The sequence below is a fragment of the Pseudoliparis swirei genome, chromosome 24 (genome assembly GCF_029220125.1).
Source record: "Pseudoliparis swirei isolate HS2019 ecotype Mariana Trench chromosome 24, NWPU_hadal_v1, whole genome shotgun sequence".
NCBI classification, from domain to species: domain Eukaryota; kingdom Metazoa; phylum Chordata; class Actinopteri; order Perciformes; family Liparidae; genus Pseudoliparis; species Pseudoliparis swirei.
The window spans coordinates 29026127-29049618 of record NC_079411.1 but is presented as its reverse complement, the minus strand read 5'-3'; the positions used below and the strand labels follow the sequence as shown (position 1 = coordinate 29049618).

The 23492-nt window shown below is 44.4% G+C and overlaps 3 protein-coding genes across 4 annotated transcripts; 2 read left to right on the top strand and 1 right to left on the bottom strand.

The window, feature by feature from the left end:
- The first annotated feature begins 423 nt into the window (after window positions 1-423).
- LOC130190470 (uncharacterized) lies at window positions 424-8848 on the top strand. 2 transcript variants are annotated; one of them, XM_056409903.1, is made up of 7 exons: window positions 424-507; window positions 772-865; window positions 1121-1601; window positions 1723-1842; window positions 2460-3983; window positions 4602-4929; window positions 8596-8848. In XM_056409903.1, exons 3-6 carry the CDS (start codon window positions 1140-1142, stop codon window positions 4926-4928), a joined length of 2433 nt encoding a protein of 810 aa, XP_056265878.1. In that variant the 5' UTR covers window positions 424-507; window positions 772-865; window positions 1121-1139; the 3' UTR covers window position 4929; window positions 8596-8848. The 2 variants fall into 2 exon arrangements, with proteins under 2 accessions (XP_056265878.1, XP_056265879.1); XM_056409904.1 differs by lacking the exon at window positions 772-865.
- A 1715-nt stretch (window positions 8849-10563) lies between these two features.
- LOC130190471 (group XIIB secretory phospholipase A2-like protein) lies at window positions 10564-13317 on the bottom strand. The gene is made up of 4 exons (XM_056409905.1): window positions 12974-13317; window positions 12235-12323; window positions 11405-11570; window positions 10564-10883 (listed from the first exon to the last, which is right to left on the bottom strand). Exons 1-4 carry the CDS (start codon window positions 13227-13229, stop codon window positions 10765-10767), a joined length of 630 nt encoding a protein of 209 aa, XP_056265880.1. The 5' UTR covers window positions 13230-13317; the 3' UTR covers window positions 10564-10764.
- Window positions 13318-15499: 2182 nt separating this feature from the next.
- LOC130190350 (proline-rich protein 36-like) lies at window positions 15500-23354 on the top strand. The gene is made up of 10 exons (XM_056409713.1): window positions 15500-16325; window positions 16406-16484; window positions 17220-17573; window positions 17769-17882; window positions 18876-18991; window positions 19092-19200; window positions 19818-19957; window positions 20077-21695; window positions 21785-21883; window positions 22760-23354. Exons 1-10 carry the CDS (start codon window positions 16243-16245, stop codon window positions 23074-23076), a joined length of 3030 nt encoding a protein of 1009 aa, XP_056265688.1. The 5' UTR covers window positions 15500-16242; the 3' UTR covers window positions 23077-23354.
- The last annotated feature ends 138 nt before the right edge of the window (window positions 23355-23492 follow it).

The following is a 23492-nucleotide window of genomic DNA, read 5'->3' as shown; positions in this document are numbered from 1 at the left end:
TTTATTTTAATTCTTCAAGAAAATGAATAAATAGGACTACAAACTGCATGTCGTTGCACTAGAAATAACAACACACAACTTGTGTCTATAACTTTGCACACACAGCCTTCACTGATAAGCCGATCTATTGCTGCGGTGTTGTGCTTCGTCCAGCAGGGGGCGCTGTCAACACCCACTGTTCAACACCACCGAAGCAGTAGGAGCGGTTTTAGCTACTCTTCCATACTCGAAGCTAATGTTTAACACTAAACGGTTGTCCTCGCCTATTCCTGAAGCTTGCTAAAGGTCAGTTTTGTCATTTTAGTCTTAGTTTTCGAAGTAACGTTGTTAAAACGATAAGCAGATGTATTCCTGCAGTGTTGTACTCCGTCCAGCAGGGGGCGCTGTCAACACCCACTGTTCAACACCACCGAAGCAGTAGGAGCGGTTTTAGCTTCTCTTCCGTACTCGAAGCTAATGTTTAACACCTAACGGTCGCCCTCACCTCTTCCCTGAAGCTTGCGAAAGGTCAGTTTTAACATTAGATTGTTTTCAAGAACTTAGTTTTCGAAGTAACGTCCTTAAAACGACATCGTGTCGGTGACGGGACCGAGGAATGCGTGTTGAGAGTCGCAGTTGTAGGTAAACATCGTCAGCTGCGAACCTAAAGCTATAAAAAATACACCGTTTAACGCGAGTCTGCTCCGGTCGGTAATTTGGAAAATCAAGTCGATATAACACAGCATTTTGCTTTGAGTTTGGCTGATCTAACGTCTCGTCTTTCCTTCATAGTTGTCTGTATGTAACGTTACGCCTAGTGGAGGCCAGAGGTACTGCACACGGTCCCAGTTTCCAGTTGGGGGCGAAATGCATTTCATTAAATAAGGTTAACGGTTTTCTGTCAGTAAAGTAACAGTATCACCACTTTCTTTCTGCACCAACATCCCCAATTCATTGTACATACATGTTGCTATTCTGCTGTCTTCAATATCTTTTTTTATATTCATCCTGTTATTTGTAAATGACATGTGAGACATAGGAGAGCGTGCGTGTAACTGGAGTCGTGCACACATCATACATGCCCAATAAAGCTGATTCTGATATTCCACAGTAATTTATTCACACTGTTTCTATGTTACAGAGTGCAAACTGGCTGAAGGATGAATCCAGTCGACTGGGACGACGGTCCGACGCGATCCTTCCCGAGAAACCAGAATCCAGATCGGCAGAACGTTGTCGAGGATGCTTGGAGCACCGATGTGGGGCGGACCGCTTTCTGCGATGCTGCGGGACGCGCTGTCGACGCAGCTCAAAGCGGCGCGGGAGTGGAGTGGAAGGAACTCGGTTGTCCCTCGGGTAACCTCCCCATGAACGACTCGGGAGTCGAGGAACCGGATGGGGAACCGCTTGAGATGGACGAGGAGGATCCAGAGCTGGCGAGAAAGCGAAAAGAGCTCCGAGCGATAGAGGAGAGAATACTATTTAAGAAAGCTGCCATCGCCTTGAAATCGGTTGAACCGTTGATGATGAAGAGCTGTAATAATTCTACGACGAGCTTTGCTCTTCAAAACAGGGTGAATTTAATTTTGCAGCAAAAACATCCCGGCAGATTTTTGTCCACGGTGAGTGATCTACAGTATATTGTTGGATCAAGCTGTTGTAGATCTGTATTCTACTTTGAGAAACATTTTTCCAGTTAATATACTTTTAATATTTTGCATTTGCCTCGTTTTTTTCCCTCAGGTTCGTCCACCCAAAGAGAGAATGAACTCTGTGCGGGACGACCATCCCCTGAAGCTCAGGGTGAAGGCCGTCATGCGGCGGAGGTGTGGTGATCCCATCGTGTTGCCAGAAAGCAGAACGGTTTGTGATGTGTTTTGTTTGATCTTCTGTCTGAAGAAGCCTCCCGGTGACGCCCCAGTGAAGCGGTCACAAGGGAGAGAGGGTGCTTTTTATACAAGTTTTTTTGTACCTTCCTTCCAGAATTACCACAATAATAAGGTTTTTTAATCTATTATTTTGCTCCTAGTGAACACATGCTATTTGATGTCATGAATAATCTCACAGGGGTCGTACGGTCATGGAAAACCTGGGAGAGTCATGGAATTTTAAAATGGTTATTTACAGGCCTGGAAAAGTCGTTGAAAAACAAAAGAAAAGTCGTGGAAATTTGTTCTATACGCTGGCTTTGAAATAATTAATAAGTGTGAGTGAACACACCTTAGTTCGGTTGCCATAGCAACAGTAGCTAGTGGACAGTCACACGACTGTCTCGTTAATTTGAGTCATTTAAGGTTATATACGGTATGCTTTGGAATTCTCTTTGTTACTTTAAATACGACATTTTCTCACTTTTTCATGTTACGCACCGAAATTTCACAAAATGGAAAACTGGTTTAAAGTCGTGGAATCCCATTGGTCCCCATGTGTGTGAACCCTGACCTCAAGATAAATGCTTCTGTGTGCCTGACCCATCCCAGGTTGCCGAGCTCACGCCAGACAACGGCGTCAACAAGGGCTTCCAGCGCTTCCTCAGCATCCTCAACAAAGGAGTGGACATGGACTTCCTCAGCCGCATCGTCAACGACGACGGCGCGGACCTCCCCGCGGGCGAGGCGCGTCGGGAGGGATCCGACACGAGTCGATCCCAGTCTCCCTCTGCGTCGCGGACGAAAAGGAAGAAGAAGAAGGAGGAAGAAGAGGAAGAAGGACACAAATCCCAGGGGGACGAGCAGCGCGCACAGCTGCAGAACATCCTCAAAGCCCTGGGCATGAGCCTGGAGGCGGAGGAGATGAGCCGCTTAGCCGACCGCACTCGAGAGCGGCTGTACGGGAAGAAGCAGGGCGGCGCCCGGCCGGAGCCGGAGGGTCGGCAGCACCTGAAGTCCTCTTCCTCCTCCTCCTCTTCCTCCTCCTCTAGAAGCCGCAGCCCGAGCCACTCGAGAGGTGGACCGGCGTGCCACGGCGGTACCGAGGAGCCGGCGTACGCACAACCCCCCGACGTCATCGCCACCTACGGACATCCGTACCCGCCGCACTACGCCTACCCCCCGCCGCCGCTGGCCCCGCCCCCTCAGTACTTCCACAGCGCCGCCTACAACGCCGCTGCACCTTCCTACTGGCCGCCTCCTCAGGCCGCCGCTCCTCCTCCTCCTCCTCCTCCTCCCTTCTTTTATACCGGCGGGCTTCCGTATTCACAAACCTCCTACCAGCACGGGTTTGAGTATCCGAATCTGTTTCAGAGCGGAGGCCAGAAGAGACTCGTCACCCAGCCTCGCGTTCGCTGCCTGCAGGTCGTCAGCACGAAGCAGGAGGAGCAGGCGAATGGCGAGGAGCAGGCGAGCGGCGCTGGCGAGGAGCAGGCGAGCGGCGCTGGCGAGGAGCCGGCGAACGGCGCCGGCGAGGAGCCGGCGAGCGGCGCCTGGTTCTCGCCGGCGAACGGCGGCGGTGAGAAGCAGGCGAGCGGCACCTGGTTCTCGCCGGCGAAGCGTGTGAAAAACCGCAAGTGGCAGTCAGAGGCTCGCTATAACAGGTGTCGTAATCGTTGGATACAATTAAGTGAGAGACGAAAGATATTGAAAGCGAGGCGGACGGCCTATTTGGCGGGGTACGGCCTCGATGGAGACGGCCTCGATGGCGGCGGCCTCGATGGCGGCGGCCTCGATGGCGGCGGCCTCGATGGAGACGGCCTCGATGGAGACGGCCTCGATGGAGGCGGCCTCGATGGAGACGGCCTCGATGGAGGCGGCCTCGATGGAGACGGCCTCGATGGCGGCGGCCTCGATGGAGACGGCCTCGATGGCGGCGGCCTCGATGGCGGCGGCCTCGATGGAGACGGCCTCGATGGCGGCGGCCTCGATGGAGACGGCCTCGATGGAGACGGCCTCGATGGCGGCGGCCTCGATGGCGGCGGCCTCGATGGAGGCGGCCTCGATGGAGACGACCCCAAAGCGGAAAAGCGGCCGCCGATGGAGGAGGAGATCAAAGCGAACTGGAGGGAAACGGTCGGTGTGACGTCGGTTTGATCTCATTTGAGGAGTTTAGATCACGGAGGTTTTGTCCCGTTTGTCTGTCTACCTGTGAGCGGGATATATATATATGTATTTATATGATATATATGTATATATATCATATATATGATATATGTGTATATATATATATATACCTGTATGTGTATATGTATATATATATATATTTATATATAAATGTGTGTGTATATATATATATATACACATATATATATATATGTTTAGAATATATACACACATATATATGTGTGTATATATTCTCTATATAAATATATATTCAATATATATATTCTCTCTCTATATTTATATATGTGTGTGTGTATGTACATATATATATATACACACACAGGAAGCTTCATAAATATCTCAAGTGTTTTTGTTCTCATCTCTGAGATGTTTGATAAATACGAGCTCAGGAATGTTTAAAAGAGAAACTTCTTTTCAGAGTACTGCGCCTACGTATTTATATGTTTAGCACACATGTATCCCGTCCTTGTCTTATTATTATTATTATTATTTCTGTGTTTATTTTAATTTTAAAAAATGTAAAAAGTCACAATAATGATTTGTTGTGTCTATTCTTTTTATTTCCAGCTTGAAGCAGTTAACCAGAAGGTCGACCAGGAGGTCGTCCAGGAGGTCGTCCAGGAGGTCGTCCAGAAGGTCGTCCAGGAGGTCGTCCAGGAAGTCGTCCAGGAGGTCGTCCAGAAGGTCGTCCAGGAGGTCGACCAGGAGGTCGTCCAGGAGGTCGTCCAGAAGGTCGTCCAGGAGGTCGACCAGAAGGTCGTCCAGGAGGTCGTCCAGGAAGTCGTCCAGGAGGTCGTCCAGAAGGTCGTCCAGGAGGTCGACCAGAAGGTCGTCCAGGAGGTCGTCCAGAAGGTCGTCCAGCCGGCCAGCTCCCTTCCCTCGGCCACCGGCTGAAGTAAGTAAACCATTATTATATTCACATGTTCATTTTACGCTGAGTTTTAAATAATTAATATAATATGCTTTTTAAAAGAAAGACGCTCTGAATACAAGCCGCCATTCGCTCTTTCATACTCGCACATTTTCACCATGTGGATGAACCTGTTCATTGGTCGTGTGGATGAACCCTGTTCATTGGTCACCATGTGGATGAACCTGTTCATTGGTCATGTGGATGAACCTGTTCATTGGTCATGTGGATGAACCTGTTCATTGGTCGTGTGGATGAACCTGTTCATTGGTCATGTGGATGAACCTGTTCATTGGTCATGAGGATGAACCTGTTCATTGGTCATGTGGATGAACCTGTTCATTGGTCATGTGGATGAACCTGTTCATTGGTCATGTGGATGAACCTGTTCATTGGTCACCATGTGGATGAACCTGTTCATTGGTCATGTGGATGAACCTGTTCATTGGTCATGTGGATGAACCTGTTCATTGGTCACCATGTGGATGAACCTGTTCATTGGTCATGTGGATGAACCTGTTCATTGGTCATGTGGATGAACCTGTTCATTGGTCACCATGTGGATGAACCTGTTCATTGGTCATGGTGATGAACCTGTTCATTGGTCATGAGGATGAACCTGTTCATTGGTCATGAGGATGAACCTGTTCATTGGTCATGTGGATGAATCTGTTCATTGGTCATGTGGATGAAACTGTTCATTGGTCACCATGTGGATGAACCTGTTCATTGGTCATGTGGATGAACCTGTTCATTGGTCATGTGGATGAACCTGTTCATTGGTCATGTGGATGAACCTGTTCATTGGTCATGTGGATGAACCTGTTCATTGGTCATGAGGATGAACCTGTTCATTGGTCATGTGGATGAACCTGTTCATTGGTCATGTGGATGAACCCTGTTCATTGGTCGTGTGGATGAACCTGTTCATTGGTCTTGGGGATGAACCTGTTCATTGGTCATGAGGATGAACCTGTTCATTGGTCATGAGGATGAACCTGTTCATTGGTCGTGTGGATGAACCTGTTCATTGGTCGTGTGGATGAACCTGTTCATTGGTCGTGTGGATGAACCTGTTCATTGGTCACCATGTGGATGAACCTGTTCATTGGTCATGTGGATGAACCTGTTCATTGGTCATGAGGATGAACCTGTTCATTGGTCATGTGGATGAACCTGTTCATTGGTCATGAGGATGAACCTGTTCATTGGTCATGAGGATGAACCTGTTCATTGGTCGTGTGGATGAACCTGTTCATTGGTCATGTGGATGAACCTGTTCATTGGTCATGTGGATGAATCTGTTCATTGGTCATGTGGATGAACCTGTTCATTGGTCATGTGGATGAACCTGTTCATTGGTCATGAGGATGAACCTGTTCATTGGTCATGTGGATGAACCTGTTCATTGGTCATGAGGATGAACCTGTTCATTGGTCATGAGGATGAACCTGTTCATTGGTCGTGAGGATGAACCTGTTCATTGGTCATGTGGATGAACCTGTTCATTGGTCATGAGGATGAACCTGTTCATTGGTCATGTGATGAACCTGTTCATTGGTCATGTGGATGAACCTGTTCATTGGTCATGTGGATGAACCTGTTCATTGGTCATGTGGATGAACCTGTTCATTGGTCATGTGGATGAACCTGTTCATTGGTCATGTGGATGAACCTGTTCATTGGTCATGAGGATGAACCTGTTCATTGGTCATGAGGATGAACCTGTTCATTGGTCATGAGGATGAACCTGTTCATTGGTCATGTGGATGAACCTGTTCATTGGTCATGTGGATGAACCTGTTCATTGGTCATGTGGATGAACCTGTTCATTGGTCATGTGGATGAACCTGTTCATTGGTCATGTGGATGAACCTGTTCATTGGTCATGTGGATGAACCTGTTCATTGGTCATGTGGATGAACCTGTTCATTGGTCATGAGGATGAACCTGTTCATTGGTCATGAGGATGAACCTGTTCATTGGTCATGTGGATGAACCTGTTCATTGGTCATGTGGATGAACCTGTTCATTGGTCATGTGGATGAACCTGTTCATTGGTCATGGATGAACCTGTTCATTGGTCATGGGATGAACCTGTTCATTGGTCATGAGGATGAACCTGTTCATTGGTCATGAGGATGAACCTGTTCATTGGTCGGATGAACCTGTTCATTGGTCATGTGGATGAACCTGTTCATTGGTCATGAGGATGAACCTGTTCATTGGTCATGTGGATGAACCCTGTTCATTGGTCGTGTAGATGAACCTGTTCATTGGTCATGAGGATGAACCTGTTCATTGGTCATGTGGATGAACCCTGTTCATTGGTCGTGTGGATGAACCTGTTCATTGGTCATGGTGATGAACCTGTTCATTGGTCATGTGGATGAACCTGTTCATTGGTCGTGTGGATGAACCTGTTCATTGGTCTTGGGGATGAACCTGTTCATTGGTCATGAGGATGAACCTGTTCATTGGTCATGAGGATGAACCTGTTCATTGGTCGTGTGGATGAACCTGTTCATTGGTCATGTGGATGAACCTGTTCATTGGTCATGTGGATGAACCTGTTCATTGGTCATGTGGATGAACCTGTTCATTGGTCATGGATGAACCTGTTCATTGGTCATGTGGATGAACCTGTTCATTGGTCATGAGGATGAACCTGTTCATTGGTCATGAGGATGAACCTGTTCATTGGTCATGAGGATGAACCTGTTCATTGGTCATGTGGATGAACCTGTTCATTGGTCATGAGGATGAACCTGTTCATTGGTCATGTGGATGAACCTGTTCATTGGTCACGTGGATGAACCTGTTCATTGGTCATGTGGATGAACCTGTTCATTGGTCATGTGGATGAACCTGTTCATTGGTCATGTGGATGAACCTGTTCATTGGTCATGTGGATGAACCTGTTCATTGGTCATGAGGATGAACCTGTTCATTGGTCATGAGGATGAACCTGTTCATTGGTCATGTGATGAACCTGTTCATTGGTCATGAGGATGAACCTGTTCATTGGTCATGTGGATGAACCTGTTCATTGGTCATGTGGATGAACCTGTTCATTGGTCATGAGGATGAACCTGTTCATTGGTCATGAGGATGAACCTGTTCATTGGTCATGTGGATGAACCTGTTCATTGGTCATGAGGATGAACCTGTTCATTGGTCGTGTGGATGAACCTGTTCATTGGTCGTGAGGATGAACCTGTTCATTGGTCTTGAGGATGAACCTGTTCATTGGTCGTGTGGATGAACCTGTTCATTGGTCGTGTGGATGAACCCTGTTCATTGGTCGTGTGGATGAACCTGTTCATTGGTCGTGTGGATCAACCTGTTCATTGGTCATGAGGATGAACCTGTTCATTGGTCATGAGGATGAATCTGTTCATTGGTCATGTGGATGAACCTGTTCATTGGTCATGTGGATCAACCTGTTCATTGGTCATGAGGATGAATCTGTTCATTGGTCATGTGGATGAACCTGTTCATTGGTCATGAGGATGAACCTGTTCATTGGTCATGAGGATGAACCTGTTCATTGGTCATGAGGATGAACCTGTTCATTGGTCATGTGATGAACCTGTTCATTGGTCGTGTGGATGACCCTGTTCATTATCTTGTGTTTCTCTTTCTCCGTAGTCGTGGATCGTGTAGCTGATGGTTCCGGACCGTTTCGTCATTTTTCCAGATTTGAACCGAATAATCCTCGAACGTCAACAAGTTGACGACTTCTTCCTCAAAATGAAGCGTTTGTGCCAGTAGCTGCTGATTTGGGTTGAGAGCGGTTTTGTTTTTGTGAATATTACAACTTTGTAACTTTTATAAAACACACACTGTTTTTTCTTCTTCGTGCTGTATACATTTGATTAAAAAAAAGGTATGTTTTGCAGAATCTGTTGCTGAATATTTATACTCTTATTTATTTTTTCTCTCTTCGTGTCAGGTCCAGGTGTTTTACATTCACATTGTTACCTTCGCATTGAAAATGCCGGAAGGTTATGTTTTGATCGCCGTGTATTTATTTATTTATTTATTTGTATGCGTGTTATTCGCAAAACTCAAAAAGTATTGAACCGAATCGCATGCAATTTGGTGGGATGATTGTTTATTATCCGGGGACCAGTTGATTAGATTTTGGGATCGATCGGGTCAAGGTCAAAGGTCATGAACAGGTCAAATCTTCTTGAATCACATGGAATTTGGTGGGATGATTGGTTATTATCCGGGGACCATTTGATTAGATTTTGGGATCAATCGGGTCAAAGGTCAAGGTCATGGAAAGGTCAACATCTTTTTTTTACCATAGCACGATACATTTTTGTCCAATTGGCATGCAACTAATGCCAAAATGTTCATAATTCAATGCCCAATCTTGTGATATGCGAAGGTATGCGCTCTACCGAGTGCCCGTTCTAGTTTTTAAAGTTTTTATTCTGAATTTAAATGTTCGGACTCGGTGATAAAACGCTGACGTTTTCTTTCAAGATAATTCTTTAATACGTGTTAACATTTAGCGCAGGCAGACTGAGGACACCTAAAATCAGCAACATGAGCCGAGTGACAATAATGACGAAGCAGAGATCAGACGTGAGGTGATCGGCGTACAGTAGACGTTTAAATACCAGTTGAGTCTACACAGTTCTCATCACTCATTTCTATTTATGGAAATTGAGATTTCCATTTTTAAATGTTTCTTTTGGAGCTTTGAGTGCCTTAAAGTCTCGTTATATTAAAATGAAGACGGACAAAACGTACAAAACAAAACAATTTCGATTGATAAATAGGAAATATGTGTTTTTGATTTTGGGTTGACTGTGTCTTTAAGATCCAGTAGATTATAATTAGTATAACAATGGTTATAACAGTTAGTCTTTATTCATTTTCAGGGGCAAAATATCGTAATTTACTTTTATAGTAAAGTTTAAAATATCCTGTTTAAACTGGTTGAACCATCACATCCATAAGAGACACTTAAATACATGGAAGTGACTATATTTGCTTATAGGTATTTAATAAGTAATAAATAATTATGTTCATACACTACCAGTCAAAAGTTTTTAGATCACCTCAATTTCTCCAGTTTTTAATGAAATATACACAGTTTAATTTCTCAACATACTCTTAATTTAAAGCGTACTACAAATAAACAATTGGAGATTAAAATAAATGAATGATGGAATGGTTTTGTTCAATTAAATGTGAGATAAATGTTTGACACCTTTTGCAGATATAACAGCCGAACACTCGTTAAGCATTCTTTCTACAATGGAAATCAAATAAAGTTCATAAAGTTCTTTTCACCGGTGGTGTGTACGTCAGGGGGATCAAACTCATGGTCACCGTCTTAAAGGGCCGGAAACACTTTATAAACTCCTCGAGTTAAATTACTGTCTTTGCATTTGATGATTGTTTATTTGAGTGTAGAAATATTGCACATAAGAAAATGTCTCTAATATTACAACATACATCCATTTAATCCTAGACCTTCAAAATAAAAGCACGGGATATTTTTCTTCAATTTCTTTAAGAAAAGGTGATTGCGTGTCTTTAAAACCGCCAGGGGCCACAAAAAACGATGATTATACAAACCCAAAAATACGAAGCCCGTCAAGGTGTTACGATGAGTTCACAACACAACAGTTTTATTAATTAATGACGAATAAACACGTACAGATGTGTCTAGTTGCAACAAAACGTGAACTTTGAAGGATAAAATCTACATTTTAATGCAAAGTAAAGGAACAAAAGCCGAGCGGTGACTTCTAGACGACCCGGGCGGAGTCGTATAAATAAAAGAGTTCTGAGGCGTCACAGTTCGTCTTTCTCCTCTCCGGGACAGACGCAGGACGCCCGCTGGCCGTTCATGTAGGGCCTGCAGCCCAGAGTCCACACCGTGTTGAACAGGGTGTCGGCCACCGTCTCACAGGCTGAGGAGGAGGAGGAGGAGGACATAGGGGACAGGAGGAGGACAGAGGGGACAGGAGGGGGACATAGGGGACAGGAGGAGGACATAGGGGACAGGAGGGGGACATAGGGGACAGGAGGAGGACATAGGGGACAGGAGGGGGACATAGGGGACAGGAGGAGGACATAGGGGACAGGAGGAGAACATAGGGGACAGGAGGAGGACATAGGGGACAGGAGGAGGACATAGGGGACATTTAATTAAATACACTCGGCAAACGGTTAATTTTCATTTAGTCCTCTGGATTGGCAGGTTTTTTGACAGGGTTTATATATATATATATATGAACTTTTGTTATATTTATTTCTTATTCATTCATTTACACAGTTTAAGAATAAAACATTGATTATTTTAATCAAACTATTGTCTCTCATTCATTTGTGTCATTATTAAAGACAAATCCATTGGTGTGTAACATGTGTATCCTGTGTATATATTTCTGATTGTATTTTGTCACATAATATAACAGACTAAAGGACTGACCTTCGACCTTGGACACGAAGCCGAGGCTCTTCTTGAGGTCGGAGCAGATGCTGTGGAGGCACCAGCGGAACTTGGAGTCGCAGCGGTACTTGTTGGAGCCGCAGGTGTCGTAGCACATGTCCAGCTGGTTGCAGCACTTGGTCATGGCCGGGATGCCCATGTCCATCTGGGACACAGCAGAGGCCATCAACAACAACAACAACAACAACAAGACGTGGATCTTAGATCTTTAAGAAGCCGATCATGACTATTAATCTCTTAAGAGTTTCAGCTTCTTTTGAATACATCAGAGAACCATGGAGGAGCATCTGGAACCCAAAAGGGTTCTTCAGAGTGATGCCATAGATAGAAGAAACATTTCTGGTTCCACGGGGAACCTTTCAAACCAGGGTTCTTTAAGGAACCATTTCCTTAAAGAGTTCTTCAAAGAACCTTAAAAAATGGTTCTTTGAGGCACCATTTCTGGTTCCACAAAGAACCTTTCAAACCAGGGTTCTTTAAGGAACCATTTCCTTAAAGAGTTCTTCAAAGAACCTTTAAAGGTGCCTCAAAGAACTGTAAACACATGGTTCATTAAGGAACCAATTCTGGTTCTATAAGGAACCTTTCCTTAAAGAGTTCTCTAAAGAACCTCTCAAGGTGTTTCATAGAACCTTCAAACATGGTTCTGTAAGGCACCATTTCCAAATCGCTTCTTCAGCAGCTGATGGTTCTTCGTAGACCCACAAAGCCGTCTAAGGAGCCATTAAAGAACCGTTATGTTCCTGTGTGTGCGTGTCAGTTAGACGTCCAGGGTCCATCCCACAACAGGACCCCCATGGAGCTCTCACCCCCTCTGGGACGGGAAGACCGAAGAAGTAGGAGCTGCATCCGTTGGGCTCCGGCATCTCGTAGCCGGTCCGAGGAAGAGGATCCTTCCCTGAGAGGAAGAAGGGAACCAAAGGTCAGACGTAGGTCGTGTGTGTGATGTAGAGCTCAGAGGCTCTCGCCCTGCTCGGGCCCTCGTGAGTCACTGGGTCACAGTCCAGAGGATAACAGACATGATATGAAGCACAATGGGGACGTGACGGCATCAGCGCATTATTATTATTATTAAGTATTATTGTGAAAAAACATACAATTAAATGAAGTTGTGCAGCAGCAATAAGTAAAAACATGGATACAAACATGAAGACGGGACATTTCTAATTTAAAAGAAGACATTTAAAAATATACAAAACATTAAATACGGGCATCAGTGGCTCAAAAGTGAACAAGTGACATGTAAATACAGATGAGAAATAGCCTCTTGGCTAACTCTGGCACATTTACTGAAATGTTTTTATGAATGTGCACTGTCCCTTATAAACCCAATAAATAAATAAAAATGAAAAAAAAGAGTATTTTGATGTTGATTGATGTTCCATACAGGCAATGGTACAGACTACTAACCACATGTAACCCTTTAATTCTTTTCTTTTTCTCTTGTTTCTTGTTCTTGTTTCTTTCCACTTTCCACAAACTCTTTTCCCACGATTGAAAATGAAAGAGTGAAATATTGTGAGGCTCTAAAATGACGTCATGACTCACCGTATCGACAGTGGTATTGGCACACTCCGTCCCGCCCGCCCATGAACTCCAGCACCGAGTCAAAGTATCCGCCGACCGACTCGAAGCCGTCTCTGAGGGAGTTCATCCCCCACTCTGCGTTCTCGTCCTCCGCCTGTGTGCCATCGGAGGCCTGTGGTGGGGGTGCAGCGGCGGGGTCCTCGGCCTCTTGACAGACCACCGCGCTGTGGATGAACAGGCCCAGCAGGAGGGGAGCAACCAGGGCCCAGCGGGTCATTCTGAAGATGTGTTCAGGTACACACACACACACACACACACACGAGGTCCAGAGCCTGAGGGGGGAACCAAGCCGTCTGAGTGGCCTGAACTTTGAGACCAACAAGGGGGACGGCCTCCGATGTGGAGGAACAAAGTCCGGCCACTATCTGGTCTTTTTTAAATATCTGAGCTTTTATCAATCTCTCTGATTAACGAGGGGAAGATTGTGCTCGTTCACGTTCAGCCAATTGGATTAAATCTGTTCATTTCAGAGTTCATTTGATTTATTCTAACACAAAACCATAGACACGACTTTCTCTGTTAACTATCCACATCGGTGTATTTGCTAACACATTTAAATGAGAGTTGTATTGTGGGTGTTGGAGTGCAGACCAGTTTATTATATCTTTGTTTAGTTTATTGGTCTGTAGTTTATACCCAAATCTGAAGGTATTTCATCATTTGTCAACGAGAACATTAAGATGAGTGTATGTGACAACTCCCAGGGCAACACATACCTCCAGTAAGGTGATATCTGGAGCCATAATGCAGTTTTGTTATCTTTGAGGGAAACATGGGGTGAATTTAGACATGCAGTTCTAACCTTGACCACAAGGGGACGCATTCACATCAAAGGGCATTGGAATCAGAGCTAATGAGATAATACAAATAATCACTTCACACAAGTGGAGAGTCAAAGATAGGAATGGGAGTCAAATAAAGACTACAACAAGAAAAGACAGATAAAATAACGTGTAACATACTCGTGAAAATGATAAAAACTGAGATATGAGACAATATAGTTTCACTTCTATGGGCTACAACTTTAAAGGGTACCTGTAGTGAAAACGAATATGTAGCCAGATCAAAAGATAATGTGTTTCTAAAGGTTATTCATGCACTGACGGTCCAGTATTCAATAACAATACGTAGTTTAGGCTGTTCAAAGTCCTCAACTCCGACAAGCTTCATTGCACTGGAGCTTGAATATGTCGCGGGTGGTGTGACGTCAAATCGTTGAGAGATCGACAGCCAGCCACAGCGGATGTGTTCAGAAACCAATATAAACAACGTCGAGCGCTCGCAAACAAATGCTGAGAGATTGATAATATGGACGATGAAAGATTGTCTGATTCAGCAACTGGATACTTGTTTGAACCTTTAAAAGCAGACTATCCCCATTTAGTGAATTGTGACAGCGATGATAGCGATGATTCTGATGAAGTTGATGCCGAAGGACCGCCGGTCCAGATGCTTCACCGTGCGGACCGTGCACGCAAGTCGGCGGACGTTTGGTGCAGTTGTGGGAAATGTGTGCCACAAAAATGCAATGTTCGGCCGACATGTTCGGGGGTGCTAGTGACTTTTTCTTTGCTCCGTCCGTCCCGATGCGCGCAAACCGGTGTCGGGAGCTCCGCGGCGCACGAGACGGCGGGCAGAGGACTGTCAACGCAACACGTAGAGACAGAAATGACGTGCTTCTGCTGTAATGTGGCGCTATAGAGAAAGTGACAGGGGGGCGGGCCAAATTTTTTTAATGTCATGCGATCTACTAATACTACGCCGCGATCGACTGGCAGGTCGCTGCGATCGACGTATTGAGCACCCCTGATATAGATTGTGTAATTCTTGAGGCCACCGATCTATCCCAAGAAGCAACGCGTGTAGAAGTGGCTCCGGATTGGCTGAATTCCTTTCAACGACTCTACGTCATAGTTAGCTTTGACGTGAGTAAATAACTGGCAAAATGTCTGCGCCCTGAAGCGTTCACGGACTCGGAATGTTGACAAAGAAATGTAAATCCTCGGGCTATGCGTGACTTGTTGACAATAGCGGCGGGGTAAATATGATATATTTGATGCGCCGAATGGATGTAGCACGTTGTTGTTTTGCACTACAGGTACCCTTTAAGTCGTTATTAAAGTATATAACGTTTAAGTGAGTCTTTTTCCATTTCCTAATAGGACATGACAATTAACAAGTACCCTAATATTATAGGTATTTTCCCACTGTAGACCTTTTAACTCATAGAAGGAAAAGCACAGATATTACTGATAATATTAACTATTATAAAGGCATTTAACTGACTTTTTTTTAAATTAAGCTGTCATTTATCTTTGTAGAAGAGAATAACAGTGCTTTCTAAAACGTGAAATTACAATATTTTGTTCTAAAACTCATCAACACGGTGTAATCTTAAATTTAGTCCCTTTCACTTTAGGGAGACGGGAGAGTTTATGTTGAATTAAATTCAGTGTTATCGATTATTATTGAACTGTATTGAGGGCCACCCATGGATGTCGATCACTCCTGCCTTCATACATTGTGTAGCAAATATATCAGGCGAAACATAATTCGACCGCTAGTGTCCGGGTCTTCACGCTACACCCACCTCTGTCCATATTTGGTAGAGTCGACACCCCCTCTGTCCATATTTGGTAGCGTCCAAGGACGTGACGTATGTCTCAAACGCGGAAGAAGAAGTGAACGATGCAGGAATGACAGAGTGAGCGCGTGAACCGCGATTTACAATTTACAGGACCGCTAATCACACTTTAATGTGTTTATTTGTGGTATTTAAAGCCTGAACAGACAAGCGGGTTGGGATAGGTGATTCCTGGGCGGCACTAACGCAGCTTTGTGCGCGAGGCAGCGTTCCTCCGGTGTGCAGGTGTTACGGATTTAGAAGCGACCGTGTTAACTGGAGACTTTGAACCAACGCGTCGGTTGGTGACGTAGTTACAGACAGCCGTTCAACATATGAAGAGAACACGTAGCTGCCCTCGTGAATGTCATATTGTTTAATTTGTATACGATATATTATTAGTCTTTACAGCATTCGACTAAGCGGCATTCACGAGGACAGCTCGACCGGAAGTCGCCAGTTAACACGGTCGCTCGTTAAACCGTAACACCGGCTGTTAGTAAGTTATTTTTTTTTAACTTTAATAACTTCTGACTCGGTGGTCACATTCACATCCTGCTCGTGTTTCCATCAGAAGAAGAAAATAGCTAATGACGAGCAGAATAACATGGATTTCTCAAACCTGTTCTCGGGACTATCTGCTGTCGCGGAAGGTGTGAAGAGCCCAGGTCAACCCGCCTTCACGCGCAGGTAACGGTACTTAGCGGCTAGCTTTGATGTGTATGCTATGGCCTTTTTTCTTTTAGTGAAATACTTATTTTGTTTTACAGGAACGACACAGAGAATGGTCAGAGAGGCAATGCCAGAAAGAGGAACATCCAGGTTGAGCAGACTGGCTCTTATAAAAAGGTGAAATGAACATTTAATATTATATTTATGCAGTTTAATACAACATCTTTGCAATAAACCTGAAGGTTGTAAATGCTGTAAAAATATAAGTGTTGGCTAATGTACACAGATACACAGGTAAATTGAATGTATTTTAACTCTAAATCTGTCCTTCTGTACACATTACATCTATTGCATCTGTCCATGGATCCTCCAGGAGTCTCTCTCCTCCTCTGTTCCTTTTTTTTTTTTTTTTCCCCTTGAAGGTGGTTTTTTGGGAGTTCCTGGGGTCCGTTGTGAGGTTTGGGGTCTATGTGTTGTACAGATTGTAAAAGCAACGAGACAAATTTGTAATTTGTGAAATTGGGCTATACAAATAAACTGAATTGAATTGAATTGAATTGAAATAACATCATGCAATAGATGGAATGATTGCACATTTAATGTGAGATACGTTTCTGTAAAGTAAGTTATGTTCATGCATCAAATTCACAATATTAAACTATTCCATGAAGTTAAATCAACATGTGAGTCGGGTACAATAAATCATTGTTTTTGGTTTTGTTAAAATGAGACGAACAGCATTATCAAATGTTTAAAAAGTACATCTTTTACTTCAGAAATGTAATATTGCACCCGTCAGTTTAATCTAGGTCTACTTGTACTTTTTTATGTAATTCAACATTAAGTGATGTGGGGTTTGTGCTGCTGTCTTCCAATATTGACATTTAATTTATTTTCTTTTTCTTCCCACAGAAGCAGCGTTACGACTGCCAAACACCCAGAAGTTGTGACACACCATCCTTCAGGGCAGATGAGCCCGATGCCGCGCACCCCCCCACGCACGACACTCACATCACAAATGCAAAGGCCGGCTTCGCCGAAGAAGAGATGCACAATCAAAATTATAAAGCTGGTCAGAATTACACGGCTAAAAATAATCCTCACGTCAACAACAACAACAAGCAGCAGAAAAAGAAGCCGGAGGGGCAGAAAAATCATTATCAACAGAAAGATCGATGGAAACCTGGCAATAATGGGGGACGCCATCAGATGCAACCGCCGTGGGGGAGAGGAGGAAGATACAGAGGGAATAGAAATGACGAGCAGGTGAGCAAGAGCACCGGCCGGAAATCTGTTGCAGAGTCAACTGTAATGTCAAAAACAGCAAAAAATTATAAAAGAGCTCAAACGCCACGCAAAATAGTTCTCGAGGTAAAAAGAAATTCTTCCGTGTCAATATTTTTGTTCAGGTATTAATTAAAATGTCTGAATTTCATTGTTTGTGCTCCTCTTTTCTCTCAGGACATCCAAGAAACACATAAACGGTGCATGACCCAGGAGTTCAAGGACCAGAACGGCGTGTTGGTGGACGGACGCTTGATCTGTCGACATTTCCTTTGGGGAAGGTGCATCAAGGCAGGTTTTTAAATATATATATATACATATATATACTACCGTTCAAAAGTTTGGGGTCACCCAGACAATTTTGTGTTTTCCATGAAAATTCACACTTATTTATCAAATAAATATAAAAATGAACATAAAATCTAGTCAAGACATTGAGGATGTTATTATTAATGATGTTTATAGTAAATATTAATGTAGTTCTTCTTGTGGCTCAAAGGAAGGCCAGTTTGATAGCTTCTCTCAGCAGCATAACTGTTTTCAGCTGCGCTCACATAAAAAGGGTTTAGAGGGTTTTCTACCCCTCCGCTAGTCTTCTAAGGCGAAAACACAATGTACCATCAGAACACTGGAGATGGGCCTCTACACACCTCTGTAGAGACTTCACTAACACCAGAGAATAGTCATCTACACATTAACTATGTAGAGCACAGGTGTCAAACACAAGGCCCGCGGGCCGATTCTGGCCCACCACGTCATTTCCTGTGGCCCCTGACGGCTTGAGAGAAAATATGATCACCTTTTCTTAAAGAAATTCAAGAGAATTATCATGGGCTTTTATTTTGAAGGTTTCATATTAAATGGATTTACGTTATAATATTAGAGAAATGTTCTTATGTACAATATTTCTACACTCAAACAATAATCAAACGCAAAGTGAGTTATTTTACTATATGTTCGAGGAGTTTATAAAGTGTTTCTGGCCCTTTAAGAGGGCGGCCATGATGCTGATGTGGTCCATGGTGAACATGAGTTTGACACCACTGATGTAGAGAGAGTATTTATGATTCATTGAAAAAACCGTGCTTTAAAAAAATAAGGACATTTCTAAGTGACCTCAAACTTTTGAACAGGAGTGTATATATAAAACATGATATATATATATATATTTTGTTAAATATATATATATATTTTTTATATATATACATATATATATATATATATATACACATCAAAGTTGACATGTCTAAGTATCTTCTCATGCTTCTGATTTTCTGCTCCCAGGAGGCCGACTGCCAGCTGGAGCATGTGGAGGGACACAACGACCTCGTCAAAGAAGTGTGCAAGTTCTACGTTCAAGGATTTTGCTCCAAGGGGGCGAGCTGCCCGTACATGCACCATATCCTTAGACGTGGACACGGCTCATAAATATAAATATTGTTCCCTTCGTCAGACGCTGGGGGTCGTTGAATATCTTTATTTCCTTTACTGAGCTGTACAGTCCTTTCCCTGCAAGTTCTTCCACACTAAAGGACGATGTCATCACGGAGACGACTGCAAGTTTTCCCACCGGCCGCTCGATGACGTCACGAAGCCACTGCTGCAGGAGGTGTGTATGCAGGAAGCCGCTCGTTATGTTCTTGGGCAGGGAGCGTCAGACTCATGTTCACCGGGGGCAGCATCAGCATCATGACCGCCCTCTTAAAGGGCCAGTACCTGAAACACTGTAAACTACTCCCCAACATATTGTGAAATAACTCACTTTGCGTTTGATTATTGTTTATTTGAGTGGAGAAATATTGTACATAAGAACATGTCTCTAATATTATAACATAATGCATTTAATTTGAAACCTTCAAAATAAAAGCACATGCCATTTTAGTATAAACTACTGCCGAACATATTGTTAAACTAGAATGGGCTCTCGGTAGAGAGCATACCTTCGCATATCACAAGATTGGGCATTGAATTATGAACATGTTGGCATTAGTTGCATGCCAATTAGATAAAAATTGACAGAATATTATAACAAACATCCGTTTCATTTTAAACCTTCAAAATAAAAGCGCAGGATATTTTTCTTTAAGAAAAAGGTGCTCGTGTGTCTTTCAAGTCGTCAGGGGCCACATAGAATGACGTGACGGGCCGTGTGCTTTACGCCTGTGTTCTAGAGGCCTTGCTGGGTGCTGACAATCGATTGCATGTCTTCCCCTCTTCTCTCTGCAGACGTTAAAACGTTACGAAGACCTCTATGAGCTTACAAAACAAAAAGCTGAACCGGAGCCGTCGGCGCCGCCAGAGAACGCGGACGAGTCTGAGGTTACAGAAGCGAGCGTGACTCCTGAGATCCTCCTGCAGCCACTCAGGTATGCACATACCTTCTCCTTGTGATTCTGTAAATGCACCAATCAATTCTCCAGTAATCAATCGTTCACGCCCGTTATGATACGAGTAGGCAGCGTCCTGATTTTCTTTTATTCTTTAGGCCGAACTTTTACAACAGCGGAGGAGCGGACGCCGAGAAGGAAACCGAGTCACGTCAGACCGAAGAGCTGCCGGCGGACCCCCCACCTGCATCCGACGCTGCCCAGCCGCCGAGGAGCCCGGCCCACGAGGAGCCGGTGTGCTATTCGGTGGCCGCCGTGCTCGGACCTCAACTCTTCAAGCCGTTCCCTTCTTTCTTTACAACTCCACAAAGTCAAGAATCTGCCAGTTCAGTCTCCGCAAACCCGAGCGAGGCTCCCTACTCGGTGGACGCCGTCCTCCGGTCTTGTAAATCAGTGGAGACGGCGACCTTTAGACACACGCCTGCACGCACGGTGTCCTACACCCCGAGAACCGACTCTGAGGAGATCACTGTTCCTGCGCCAAGCTCGGAAACACAAGATGCAAAGCTCTCTCGTTCGGTGAATCCCAGAAAGGAAGTGAACAAGTCCTTCCAGAGCCTATCGTCCCTCCAGGTGCGCAGCAGTCTGCTTTCAAAGAACTGCCCCAGTCTTCCTCTTCTGGCCTCCAGGGATAACAACATGAAACCTGCCCAAAGAGCTTCTCCTAAAGTCACTGGAGTGGATGAGTCTGTGTTATCCAGAGGAGAAATGAAAGGATGCCTTCAGGTTCCTTTGGGTATTACACCCTCCGACACCTGTGAGAGTGAAGGAGTTCTTCCTTTTGGACGCACTGGACCCCAAAGTGTTTTTTCAGGTCAGACATCTTCCAAAACTTCTTCACACTTGAGGCTCCGCCTCCCTCCTCTCACGTCTGACTCGGAAGCTTCAAAAAAGCCTTTTTCTCCTATTTTCGGTTTCTCAGACTTTAGAAGTGGAGCTGTTGAACCCGTCGCACGCCGCTCCTTTAAGACTTTGAGTGATTCCGCAAACTCTGGACGACAACCGACTAAGATCCACCCGCTCCCCAAACGGACTCGACCTGTCCTCCCCCGCGAGACACGCCCACCTCCTTCAACTGACGTCACAGCCGAGTGCCGCGGCAAAAGCGCCCTTAAAACACCGCTTCAGAGCCTTTTCGCGAGTCCCATCGCTGACGCTCTGCAGCCCGGAGGCGGTTCTGTCCCACGGTGCTCTGCTCCTCCAGGCTTCACGCCATCCTCCCGCCCTGCTCCGCCGCCTGCAGGCTGCGGGAGTGACCGGGTTCAGAGGGCAGGTCAACCCGTCGAAGCCCCGGCCGGGTCCTTCCTCGGCCTCTTCGCCGCCCCGCTCGGTGCCGCTCCTCCTCCCCGAAGCCTCCGGTCCCAACCGGGTGACTCGAGGACTTCCTCCTGCTCCTCTCACCGGTCTGCTGACGACGCATCTCATTCATCAGACTCCAAACCGAGCACTTCTGACTCAGAGACGCCTCCTCAACGCCAGGTTACTGCCGCCGAAGAAATAGACCGTGCGACAGGATCCTCCCGTTTCTCTCCTCATCCTCAAATGGAAACTGATGACGTGAAGAAGCCTTCGAAGCAGCTGCTGAAGAAGCCTCCGAAGCAGCTGCTGAAGAAGCCTCCGAAGCATCTGCTGACTCCCTGCAGCCGCGGTCCTCCCAGTGAGACGTCTACCAGTCCAACCCCTGCAGCCCAGGCTCACCGGCAGCTCCCTGACAAAGGTCCGGACATGCTGCCCCCTGCTCATGAACACCGGTGGGACATTCTGACTGACATGTGTTGTTCACGCCTCGTTGTGTTCGATCTCCAGAAGCCGACTCTGCACCTTCAGTCCTGAAGACGCTGTTCCTGAGCCTGGGCCCGTTCCACCAGGACGGAGAGCACCGGGCCGGCGTGCAGATCACTGCAGGTGTGATGCGACCTCCTTCCTGTCAGAGAGCTTCATGTTCACTAGCGCCGGGCCCTTTAACACGGGCCTGTTCAAGAACATGCTTATTATTGTAAATCAAAGTTTCCTGAAACCTAAACAAATATGGATTATTTTTTTACAATTTATTGTGTAATTCCACTTAAGAGGAAAATATTGTTATAATATGATGCATTATTATTATATTAGCATTATTATTAGAATTGAAAGTAACATTTAGTACATTTGAGTCCTGATAAAGTCTCTTTCACTTTCCACTTCAATGTACAGTATTAATAGCTATTATAGTTTAACTGTTTTTAGTAGCCTCCTTCTACCACTCCCAATACCAACACTTAGAGAAAGGGTTGAAAGTAAAGCAAAGCACAGTTTGCCTGGTACCCCCAAATTACCAAATCTGTCCCTGAAAAACAATCCAAAGTCGTGGTTACTCGCAGTCAGGGGTGGGTGGGGACATTATTGAATATATATATATTTATTTATTTTTGTATATATATTTATTTTTATTAATGTATATATATTTATTTATATTTGTATATATATATTTATTTTTATTTATGTATTTAAATATTTAGATTTGTATATTTATTTGTAGTTATTTAAGTGTGTGTGTATATTTAATTTTTTTTTTTGTATATAATTATTTCTATTTTTATATATATAAAAAGGAGACTGTTAAACTTTTCTTCGGGTCAGACCTCCTAACTATTTGTGGTGGAGGATCTCTGTCCTTCCAATTGGATTATTCCAAGTATCTGTTCAGTAAACACTTAAAGACATTTAAGTGTTTCACATCGCATTAGTTTTCTCTAAAGGAGATTTGAAAAGGTTCATTTCCACATTATTTGTAATCTGCAGACTCGAGACTGAAAGTCCAGCCGTCCCCTGAGAAGACGTCTGCACACCGGCCGTCTCCTCTGACTCCTCCCACCCGCCTCGAGGGAACAGCTGGGTCCTCCCTCAGCGGTCCAGGAACACCTGAGCTTCAGGTGAGAAACTCTGGAATGTCCATCACGCCGTCCATCACGCCGTGCATCACGCCGTGCATTCCGGTGAAGCAGCATCACACCCGCTCCAGACAGAAGCAGCCGGCCTCGGGGGTCCAGAGGGGAAACGAGGACGTAGCCGTCAAACCGCTGAAGGACCTTTTTCAAGTGTTCCACTTCGGACTTTAACGTTGGATTACTTTCATGTTAAATCTTACAAATTATCTTTTTTATTAATTTTTGCCTGAAACCATGTTATTTATTTTTACGTTTATTTTTAACACTTAATTATTGTTATATCCAAAATGTAATAATTAAACAATAAAATATTTTATGTGTATTATTACATTTTGCTTTTATATACTATTTGTGTTGGTGCTGCAAAAATAAATTGATTTAATTAATTTTTCTTCTAAAGTTTGCAGTTGCGCAATAAATTGTAAGCACGCTCTTGTATTTATTTGCAATTCTTGTTTTTTATTTCTTCAAAGAATGAAGCATGAAAACCGGAGATGATCATGTAATCCTTTCTTTAAAAAACTATTTACTCAAATTATCTAAAAGTTACATTTTATAAGACGCAATCAGATAAAATACAAGTATAA